At 41.8% G+C, this 12093-nt stretch overlaps 2 protein-coding genes across 3 annotated transcripts in view; both read left to right on the top strand.

Annotated features, from left to right (window-relative positions):
• The window catches only part of LOC145400746 (WD repeat and SOCS box-containing protein 1-like), a 456090-nt gene that overhangs the window by 119361 nt on the left and 324636 nt on the right, over nucleotides 1–12093 (top strand). The window lies entirely within an intron of this gene.
• The window catches only part of Crag (DENN domain-containing protein Crag), a 92561-nt gene that overhangs the window by 74693 nt on the left and 5775 nt on the right, over nucleotides 1–12093 (top strand). The window contains 4 exon segments of the mRNA XM_080273158.1: nucleotides 2198–2326; nucleotides 8091–8237; nucleotides 10269–10399; nucleotides 11392–11593. Coding sequence (XP_080129284.1) covers nucleotides 2198–2326; nucleotides 8091–8237; nucleotides 10269–10399; nucleotides 11392–11593 — 609 coding nt within the window.

Here is a 12093-nt window from a genome sequence, read left to right as displayed (position 1 = left end):
CCACAAAGGGTGGCCACAAACAAATCACCTCCATGTTGCCCTGCCCCCCGCCATTTTGCTGCCCTCCCCCCACTTCACACCCCTCTCTCATATGTCAGTAACACACAGGGGGAATATGAAGGTGTTTTATGTAGAATTAATTACAAAGAAGAGAGAGACTAATGAGGAGAGTGTATGTGAGTGAGGTGGAAGGGGGGGGGGAGAGAGTAAGGGAGGCCAAGGATGCGATGGAGGAATGAAGTGGAGAGAGGGGGGGTGTTTGAGCTGGGAGCAGGGCAGTGAAGTGGCAGGGGACAGGGCAACATGGAGGCGATTTGTTTGTGGCCACCCCTTATGGGATTGAGGTGTCTGGCAGTAGATAGATAGATAGAATTACAAAGAAGAGGTATTGCAAAAAACTACAAAGCCGCACGCAATACAAGCCAGCGTCTAAATTTCCTGGATCATGTTTTGCGTGGATGGAATTGGAAAACATTAGAGAGAGAGAGAGAGTTTGTGGTTCAGATGAGCCTGGAGAGAGTGAGTGAGTGAATGAATGAATTTTGGTGAGAGAGAGGAGAGAGAGAGAGAGAGAGAAAGAAGGGAGAGAGAGAGAGAGCCAGAAGGAAGCAACTCACGACAGTCAGAATTCAGAATCATCATTTTTACAAATTACAAGACCTGCACGTTGTTTACAGTGGCTGAATAGACGAATGATAGATGAAGTCCAGTGGTGAAAGTTGCCGCTTACATGTTTACAAGTTTTCCCTAGTGTGTACCACTGAGTATTGTGAAGTACTGTACATTGTGAAGTACTGTGCATCAGGGTTGGCATTGATTAATTCAGATTGATTTAATCATGTGTTTAATCATTGATTTTTTTGCTAAAAAATAATGATTTTTAATTGTTTAATTTTTTTATTTTTTATCTAAAAGTTAAAAATAAAAATCTGAAGGTTAATGAAAGTTGTGTAACACTTTGTGTTGGCATTCATTTCTTCAGTTACTTAAGCATTAAGTCAGCAGATTTTGGAGAATGGTGCCGTTACAAATTGCTTCAATGTATGACAGAAAATATATTTTTACATTTGTATAGCTTAGTATTGAAATTATTTGTACATGTGAAATACTGAGCCACAAATCAAAAACTCAAGCCATAAGACTAGGTAGGCTGTGCTGGGTCACCTAAGGCCATGTCATAATAATATCAGCTTAAGATTTTTCTGTGTGGTAATATAATCAGCTTTGGAATATGCTGTCTTGATTACCATTGGCAACTCAGCCTTAACCAGTAGTGTACTAACATCACTGGAACAGGTAGGTAGCTGGATTCTGGCCAGTGGCTGTCAGCCTGAACCATCAGTGGTTAGACAGGACAGGAAGTGTACAGTATTCAGTATATTGCTTTTGAAATATTAGCTAAATAATAAACTGAAAAATTAAATAAATAAAAACATAAATTGAATAAATAAATAAATAATTGATTTTTTATTTTTTATTTTTTAATAAAAAAAATCACCAACCCTGCTGTGCATTACCAGGACTTGAGCATTGTGAAGTACTGTGCATTACAAGTACATGAGCATTGTGAAATACTGTGCATCACCATTACTTGGCCACTGTGAAGTACTGTGCATTACCAGCACTGAGCATATTACCAGGCCTGTGAGCATGTAACTGATGTGCACTGACTTGGGGTATGTGTAGATGTGTACGTGTAGTCCTGTATTGTCTGTGTACGTGTATGTCCTAATGTCCTCTGGTTATAATACAGTATACTCACTCCTCACTTAAGGCAAAGGTATATTTGGACAAAATCTCAATAGCAAGGGACAAAACCTCTATAGCAATGGTCAAAACTCTATAGCAAGGGGCAAAATTTTATAGCAAGGGGAGTAACTTAAGTGATTTGCCTCATATTCGTAGCTACGCAATCTTAGGCACGAAAATTCTGAATCACACCAGCAAAATGTATATTGAATCGTAAGGGGAAAAACCCACAAGTAACTTAAGTGGAAAAGTAATGGTAATAATTGTTAAGTAAGTGAGTAATACAAGAGCTTTAAGTGAGGAAGAGTCCTATGTGTGCATGTATTAATGTGTCTGTACTTGCCGCTCCCTGCATACATGGTAATACGCACACACATGCACACTTACCAGTAGCATGTACGTGTCTGTGTGTGCGTGTAGTGTTGTTTAGCGCACAGCATGTTTGCAGTAGCTCTAGTGGACGGCTGGGCATGGCATCGAATATGGCAACCGTGGGACTGAGGGAGGCCAGCAAGCAGATTGAGTTCCTTCGTGCTCAGTACCTACACCCCGCCCTGGTGGAGATGGGCCAGTACAGGTGAGAGAGAAGGGGGGGAGGGAAGAGAGAGAGAGAGAGAAGGGGAGAGGAAGGGAAAGGAGAGAGAGGGGAGGGATGGAGGGAAGGGAGAATTTAGGAAAGATTTTGTTCCTTTGCGCTCAGTATATACACCCCGCCCTGGTTGAGATGGGCCAGTACAGGTGAGAGAGAGAGAGAGAGAGAGAGGTGGGGAGAGAGGGATGGAGGGAAAGGAGTGAGGGGGGAGGGGATGGAGGGAAGGGAGAATTTAGGGAAGAGTCATTTCCTATGCAAAATGTGAGGGAGAGAATATTTGAGGTGGGAGGGAGGGAATGGTTGGAGGGAAGGAAAAAGTGCAAGGGAGGGAGGTAGGTAGACAGGGAGGAGTTGGGTAGGTGGGTAAGAGTGAATGCTAACCACGTATTCCCCGGGAGGCCTAAAATACATATACTGTATATATTAGATGGAATTTCTCATACTCTGTGTTGGGGTAGGGACGTGGCGACCCAACCTCCCAGCAGTTGTGTTGCAAGCATCTTCGTAACTCCTTCTACACAGGGAGGGGAAGGATAATGTGCCTAGAGCTTTCTTTATCCTCTGATTCATGTCCCCATTGAGATTGGAGAACCATATTTACTATTTCAGTTTTGTTTTAGTGTGGAATATGAGTTGTGATGATGGTGATGGAAGTGATGATGATGAATTGTGGAAATTGTGTTAGGATGATGATTGTGGTGGTGGTGATGATGGTTATGGTGATAGTTATGATGATGATGATGATTATGGAAGTGATAATGGTTATGATGATGATGATGATTATGGAAGTGATAATGGTTATGATGATGATGGAAGTAATGATAGGAAGTTGGTAGTGGTGGTTGTGAAGATAGAAATGATAGTGGTTATGATGATGATGATGGAAGTGATGATGTTCATGATGGTGATTGGTTGATGACGATAAGAGGAAAGTGGAAGTGATGATTAAAAAATAGTAACAATAATAATGATGGTGATAATATTAATAATGATAATAGTAACTGTAATAATTCTAATAATAACAGTAACAATAATAATATGATAGTGCTATTGTAGGATGTAGTGGCATGTTGTATAGATGGTCTTGGCATGTGTGGGATTGTATTAAGATTGTATTTGATTGTATATCCTCCATTGCTGTTGTTACATTTTTCAGAAGGGTTGTGTTGGGTGTGTGTGGGATGGAATACAATAATTATTTTTTATATTCAGTTATTTTGTGTTGTTGTTGGTTTATTATATTTGTTGTTTAATGGGCCACACTGTCTCAACAACTGCCTAAACTAACATGATGAAATTTTACTGCAACACAGCCTTAAGGTGGAAGCAGTGGGGAAAGGAGTACGGTTCCAATTGATTGAATATTCTCTGAGATCACCTGGAGTAAAAACTTGTGACTTTTTTTTGGATATTCCTGACGTCAGCTACTTTACCAGGAAAGAATAAAGCTAGAGTCATCAAACTTGGTAGACATATAGACTGTGATGACCTAAGCTGACATGCACAGGATCAGTCACATTGACCTCAAGGTCCCTTTATAGCTCGGCTTCTAGTAGGCAATGGCAGGGCCAAGTTTTTTTTTTTTTTTTTTTTTTTTTTTTTTTAACCAAAATTATCTTTGGACATTTTTACCATATTCTAGCTGTTATTGTTATTATTATTATTATTATTATTATTATTATTATTATTATTGTTATTGTTATTATTATTATTATTGCCTCTTTAATGTGTTTCAGAGCAGCTAATTGTGCTAGTTTTGCATTATTTATGTGTTTATTAATTTGTTTAGTTTGTCAGTGGATTAAGTCTGACAGGTATTTGTAGATAGGTGGAGCCAGGATTCCAGGGGCTTGAATGGTGGGTGGATGAGTGTGTGGCCCATTTCACTAAGCATGCTGGGGAGGAGGATGGTGGAGATGATGATGATGATGATGATGATGATAATGAGGAGGAGGAGGAGGGTGATGTTGATGATGATAATAATGATGATGATGAGGAGGAGGAGGAGGACAGTGATAATAATAATAATAATGATGATGATGATGATAATGATTAACTTGGAGTGTGTACAGCATAGTTCCAGTGCCGGTTAGAAATGGTTAGTGCTTGTTTGAGGCTGTTGCTAGTTACTGACCTCTAACGACCCACCTAGACACATCAGGTAGATTGCTTAGTTTCAGTTATCATAGCTAACTAACCATAGAATTTTGTAGTGTATTATAATCATTTTTTTATTATTATTATTATTATTTATCATTATTTTTTGTAGTGTATTATAATCACATTTCTTTTTCTTTCTTATTTTTCTTCCTTTTTTTTTGTGGGGGGGGGGGGACAAGTAACGCAAATATAAACGTATTGTAAGCAGCTTGGTGGTAGGTGGTGGTGACTATCATCCACTCACTTGATGTAGTGCTGCCTACTTCTTCCTTCACCTTTATCATTCTTTTTCTGTGTCTGTCCTCCTCTCTTCCTATTTCTCACCATCATCCACTCACTTGATGTAGTGCTGCCTACTTCCTCCTTCACCTTTATCATTCTTTTTCTGTGTCAGTCCTCCTCTCTTCCTATTTCTCACCATCATCCACTCACTTGATGTAGTGCTGCCTACTTCTTCCTTCACCTTTATCATTCTTTTTCTGTGTCTGTCCTCCTTTCTTCCTATTTCTCACCATCATCCACTCACTTGATGTAGTTCTGCCTACTTCTTCCTTCACCTTTATCATTCTTTTTCTGTGTCTGTCCTCCTCTCTTCCTATTTCTCACCATCATCCACTCACTTGATGTAGTGCTGCCTACTTCTTCCTTCACCTTTATCATTCTTTTTCTGTGTTTGTCCTCCTCTCTTCCTATTTCTCACCATCATCCACTCACTTGATGTAGTGCTGCCTACTTCTTCCTTCACCTTTATCATTCTTTTTCTGTGTCTGTCCTCCTCTCTTCCTATTTCTCCCATCTTTCCTGTCACCTTTTATTACACTTCTTTCCTTTTCAGGTGACTTTACATTGAGTGACAAGCCTAATGGTTTCCTGTAAGCCAGGAAACCATTCACAACGCTGGGTGGTAACCATATAACCAGCCCATACGTGTTCCCTACATGTCAACAAGTGGGTTGGTGGAGGGTTAGTGCCCCTCCCCGTAAAACAACTAACTCAAAGACAAACCCCCACCCCTTACCGGATTATGGCGTCTGGATAGAGATAGATAGATAGAGAGTTAGGTAAAGAGATAGATAGAGTTGAATAGAGATCGATAGATAGAGGCATCAGGGTAGAAATAGATAGATAATTGCAGTTTTTTGACAATTTTTTTTACTAATTTACACAAACTAGAATAGTTAGAGATAGTTTTACATGCTCTAACTCTACTAGGAATGCATAGTTAGGTTGTAAAGTTAGAGATAGTTGTACATGATCTTACTGTACTAGGAATGCATAGTTAGGTTATAAGTTAGAAATAGTTTTACATGCTCTAACTCTACTAGTAATGCATAGTTAGGTTGTAAAGTTAGAAATAGTTTTACATGCTCTAACTCTACTAGTAATGCATAGTTTGGTTGTAAAGTTAGAGATGGTTGTACATGATCTTACTCTACTAGGAATGCATAGTTTGGTTGTAAAGTTAGAGATGGCTTTAAATAAGTCTTCTAGGAATGCATAGTTAGGTTGTAAAGTTAGAGATAGTTTTACATGATATAACTCTACTAGGAATGCATAGGTTGTTTAGAGATAGTTTTAAGTAAGTTTTCTAGGAAAGCAGTTAGGTTGTAAAGTTAGAGATAGTTGTACATGATCTAACTCTACTAGGAATGCATAGTTAGGTTGTAAAGTTATACCATCTGTTACACCAGCTGGTATTTGACTCTTGTATTGCTGGGGCTTTACTGGTGTGTTTCTCTGTAATACCATCATACTATTCAGTTTGATTCCAGATTCATATAATTCCAGTATTCCAGCAGTCCATTATCCCCTTATTCCAGTATTCCAGCCTAATATTCCAGCATTCCAGCCATATATTCCAGCCTAATGTTCCAGTATTCCAGTGTCTAGCTTCCTGACCAGTTATTTCCACATTCCAGTATTCCAGCCTAATATTCCAGCTTAATCCAACAGTTCAGCACTCCAGCCTTATATTCCAGTATTCCAGCCTAATATTCCAGCATTCTAGTCTAATATTCCAGCATTCCAGCCTATTATTCCAGCATTGCAGCCTAATATTCCAGCATTCTAGTCTATTCCAGCATTTCAGCCTAATATTCCAGCATTCCAGTCTAATATTCCAGCATTCCAGCTTGATATTCCAGCATTCCAGCTTAATATTCCAGCATTCCAGCTCTATATTCCAGTAATCCAGCCTAAAATTCCACTATTCCAGCCTAATATTCCAGCATTCCAGCCTAATATTCCAGTATTCCTGCCTAATATTCCAGTATTCCAGTCTAAAACTCCAGCATTCCAGCCTAATATTCCAGCATTCTGGCCTAATATTCTAGCATTCCAGCCTAATATTCCAGCATTCCAGCCTAATATTCCAGCATTCCAGTGTCTAGCCTCCTGCCCTGTTATTCTCACATTCCAGTATTCCAGCCTATTATTCCAACCTAATATTCCAGCATTCCAGTCATACCTGCATTCCAGTCATTCCAGCATTCCAGTCATTCCAGTATTCCAGACAGTTGTACCATTCTGATAATCTATTTTTTTTAATGTTATGTACCCTTATCCTCTAACCAAAATCTCTAAATTATTTCCCAACTCAAGAAATACCCAACTCCCCATTTTGAATTTTGAGTGGAGAGGATGGAGAGCGAGAGACTAACGAGGAGAGTGTATGTGAGTGAGGGGGAGAGGGAAGGGGAGGCCAAGGATGAGATGGAGGGATGGAATGGAGAGGTATATGAGAGAGGGAGGTGTGAGCTGGGGAGAGGGCTATGAAATGGCATTGGACAGGGCGACGTGGAGGCGATGTGTTTGTGGCCACCCCTTACGGGATTAAGGCGTCTGGCAGTAGATAGATAGATAGATAGACATAGATTAACACTGTGATAGGATGGCAGTTTGAGAGAAGTGCTATGGAAGGGATGTAGTGTTGTAGTATGCATTCTAGTGGTGTTTTTTTTCTTGGTCAGGTTGCTGTGAAAGTACTATAGCTTTCTAACACCCTTTCCTAACATTTCCTAACCACTTCACCCCCTGACAAACTCTCCTGACTTCATTCTAACCTGCCTAACTTCACTCCAGCCCCCCAAACTTCACTCCAGCCCCCCAAACTTCACTCCACCCTTCCTAACTTCACTCCACCCTCCCTAACTTAATTCTAAGCTTCCTAACTTCACCTCAACCTCATCCTAACTTCACTCCGGCCTTCCTAACTTCACTCCAACCTCCCTAACTTCACTCCAACCTCCCTAACTTCACTCCAACCACCCTAACTTCACTCCAGCCTTCCTAACTTAATTCTAAGCTTCCTAACTTCACCCCAACCTCATCCTAACTTCATTCCAGCCTTCCTAAATTCCTTCCAGCCTTCCTAACTTCCTTCACACCTCACATTATCTCCAGTAATCGCTCAAATTTCACTCCAACCCCCCAAGCTTCACTCGAACCTCCCTAACTTCACTCCAACCATCCTAACTTCACTCCAACTTCTTCCTAACTTCACTCCAGCCTTTCTAACTTCCTTCCAGCCCTGGCAACTTCACCCCAACCTCATCCTAACTTCACTCCAGCCTTCCTAACTTCTTTCCAGCCCCGGCAACTTCAACTACCGCAAGAATGAGCTGATCTCGGGTGGTCTCAGCAGCATGAAGTCAGCCGTCACGTCGCTGTCCAAGAAATACAACGAACTCAGGGAAGCCATTACCGCCACCAACCCCCCAGGCAGGGCAGCACAGAGGTGGGTGTGTGTGGAAGGGGATGGGTGTGTGTGTGTATGTGTGTGTGTGGGGGGGGGTGGATGGGTGGGTGTGTGTGGAAGGGGATGGGTGTGTGTGTGTGTGGGGTGGTGGGGGGGATGGGTATGTGGGTGTGGGTGTGTGTGTGGGTAGGTGGTGTGTATGTTTCTCTCTGTCTGTCTGTCTTCATCTCTGTGTATTTCTGTCTTCATCTCTCTTTGAGTGTGCATCTGTGTGTGTGTGTGTATGTGTGTGTCTGTGTGTGTGTGTGTAACTCACCCCACCACTCTTTCATGTATCTCTCCACTCCATCCCTCCATCACATCCTCTTTCCCTCCCCTCCATTCCCCCCCTCCATGTCACACACACCTTACCTACATTGCCATCTATCTTTTGTTGTTTCCCTGTGTTTACCTCATATTCTCACTCCATCTCTCTCATATATCTCTCCACTCCATCCCTCCATCACATCCTTGTTCCCTCTCCTTCCCTTCTCTCCCTCTCGTTTCTTTGTGTGTTTGTTTTTGAGTGATTTGTTTTTTTTGTAATATCACAGTGGGTACTATTATTAAAATCTGTCTCACCTCATTTCTCTGTGCTTTTTACCTCATGCTCGCACTCCCTCTCCCTCCCCCTCTTTCTTCACACACTCATTCCATCTTTGGCTTCTGGATTTGTGACCGAGTTTTTATATATCACAGTGGGTACTTTTATTAGAATCTGTCTCAACTCATTTATCTCTGCTTCTCTTTACCTCATGCTCGCACTCCCTCTCCCTCCCCCTCTTTCTTCACGCACTCACTCCATCTTTGGCTTCTGGATTTGTGACCGAGTTTTTATATATCACAGTGGGTACTACATGTATAATTAAAATGTGTGTCACCTCATTTATCTCTGCTTCTCATTACCTCCTACTCTCACTCCATCTCCCTCCCCCTCTTTCTACGCACTCTCATTTCGTCTTTCGATTCATCTTTGCAGCGCAGTGAGCCGAAGCTTGCCAGCCGCTACCTTCCTTGAGAGTTATTTTCGGTAAAAGTGTGGCGTGTGCGTAGAGGTAGTGTAGGTGAGGGAGAGAGAGAGAGAGAAATCAATTGTTTTTTTAGATGCCTGTAATATGGCGTATGAATTATTTTTTTTTTACATAATTGTTTTGCTCCCTCTGTTCACCTTCTGTTAGAGAGAGAGAGACTGTGCCATGAACCCCCCCCCCCTCTCCACACGCTGCCAAACATAACCCTGATTTTCCCCCAAGACACACACACACACACACACACACACACACACACACACACACACACACACACACACACACCCTTCAGGAACGTATGGATTGTTTTTGGAGGAGGGTCAGCTGCATGTGTGTGTGTGTGTGTGTGTGTGCATTTGTTAGTGGGTTTATGTCTGTAGTGGATTAATACACTTACATAGATTAGTGTGTATGTGCGCCGACTCATATAAATAGTGTATAGTATTGTATTCGTGGGATTTTATACAGTAATCCACTAGTTGTAGCTTTATACAGTAATCCCATGGTTATTGAGGGTTTAAAACACATCATTGTCGCGCTTTTTTTTTTTTTTTTTTTTTTTTTTTTTTTTTTTTTTTTGGAAGGAAAAACAAACAAATATAAAAAAAAGATTCTTTGAGTGCCTGGTGCTAATTACAACAAATCACGCTATTTCATTATCATGCTACTTCATTATCATGCTATTTCATTATCACGCAGTACCAACTACAGTTTGTGCGATAACCAGGGATCACTGTGGAGTGTGTGTGTGTGTGTGTGTGGCATGATGTACGGCAAATCTCAGGCATCACAGAATTTTCCCCTAGCATTCAATTTGCCACTACACTCATTGCTGTGTGTGTGTGTGTGTGTGTGTGTGTGTGTGTGTGTGTGTATGTGTGTGTGTTTGTGTGTGTGTGTTTGTGTGTGGAGTGATGTACAGCAAATATCATGTATCACACAGCCCTACCCTAGTGTTCAATATACGCCTATCACCCCCCTCCTCCCCCCCCACCATCGGCAGTGTACGTTTGGGTGATGGTGATGGTGACGAGGACAGCCTGGATGGGTTCTGGAGTCGGCGCGAGTCAACGGACGTGCCAGGTGTGGCGCCGCTGGACGACACACAATCCCCGCCACACACCACGCCATCAGGTCAGTGAGGGATGGCGTTTTTCCTGTATAGATTCCTTGTTTTTACCACCATCGTTGCAAAGCGAGTGGAGTGGTAATGTTTGCAGTTGTGAGGTTGGCTGGCTGGCTTTGTTTGTGTGTGTTTTACATCCTGAACTTGCATCAAATCAGAAATGGAGGTGCAAAATTATGTGCCAAGGAAGAACTTGACGGCTACTCAGGTGGTGAGATCCTGTCATGAGATGGCTTCTGGTAATTTTATTTATTTATTTATACAGTATATTTATTTTTTCTCTCTATTCTTCTCACTTCCTATTTCTCCCATCTTTTCTGTAAGCCAGGAAACCATTTACAACACTGGGTGGTAACTGTGTAACCAACCCATATGGGTTCCCTATGTGTCAATAAGTGGGTTGGTGGATGGTTATATGGTTACCACCCAGCATTGTAAATGGTTTCCTGGCTTACAGGAAACCATTAGGCTTGTCACTCAGTGTAAAGCCACCTGAAAAGGAAAGAAGAGTAATAAAAAGTGACAGGAAAGATGGGAGAAATAGGAAGAGAGGAGGACAGACACAGAAAAAGAATGATAAAAGTGAAGGAAGAAGTAGGCAGCACTACATCAAGTGAGTGGATGATGGTTGCTGCCACCCATCTACAAACACTATTATATTATGATAGTTGACATTCATCAGTGTGCCTGTTGCCATGATTTTATGTGATTGAATGATGTGATGGAGAGCGAGAGACTAACAAGGAGAGTGTATGTGAGTGAGTTGGAGGGGGGGAGAGGGAGGGGGAGGCCGAGGATGAGATGGAGGGATGGAGTGGAGAGGTATATGAGAGAGGGTGGGTATGAGTTGGGAGCAGGGCAATGAAATGGCAGGGGACAGGGCAACATGGAGGCAGTTTGTTTGTGGCCACCCCTTACGGGATTAAGGTGTCTGGCAATAGATAGATAGATAAATAGGTGATGTTTAACGGCCATAACAACATAAACAACACTACCCTAGGGCTGACATGGGGCGCAGAACAGGAGCCGGCAATGTCCCAACAGCACGACTTGTTCCCGGCATTGGGGTGGGACGCAGGGGGGCCGTTCTGCCTGGGGGTGTGGCTGACCTCGTGTACGCGCTGCCACAACTGCTCGGCCTTGCTGTACGACGAGGAGATCATGGCAGGATGGCGGCCTGACGACTCCAACCTCAACACCAAGTAAGAAGGAGTGGTTCTGCATTTTCTCTCTTTCTTTCATGCTTGCTTTCTTTCTGTCTTTCTTTCTTTATTTATTTATTTCCTCTACACCAAGTAAGAAGGAGTGGTTCTGCATTTTCTCTTTCTTTCATGCTTGCTTTCTTTCTGTCTTTCTTTCTTTCTTTATTTATATATCCTCTGCACCAAGTAAGAAGGAGAGAGTTTGCATTGTATCTCATTCTTGCTTACTTACTTATTTTCTGTCTTTCTTTCTTTGTTCCTTCCTTTCGTCAACACCAAGTAAGAAGGAAAGGTGTAAATGATCGCTCTTTCTTGCTTACTTTCTTCTTTTCTTTTTTTCTCTTCTCTACACCAAGCAAGAGAGAGAATTTCTGCATTTTTTCACTTTCTTTCCTACTTTCTTCCTTTCTCCCTTTGACTCTAGTGTTAAGACAAAGTAAAAAGGAGAGTTCTTGCATTTTCTTTTATTCTTTCTTTTTTTTCTTGCTTTCTTTTTTTTT

Source organism: Coenobita brevimanus, chromosome 53, assembly GCF_032717465.1.
Source record: "Coenobita brevimanus isolate Jiangsu-jjx chromosome 53, ASM3271746v2, whole genome shotgun sequence".
Classification (NCBI taxonomy): Eukaryota; Metazoa; Arthropoda; class Malacostraca; order Decapoda; family Coenobitidae; genus Coenobita; species Coenobita brevimanus.
This window is presented reverse-complemented; position numbering and strand designations above follow the sequence as displayed.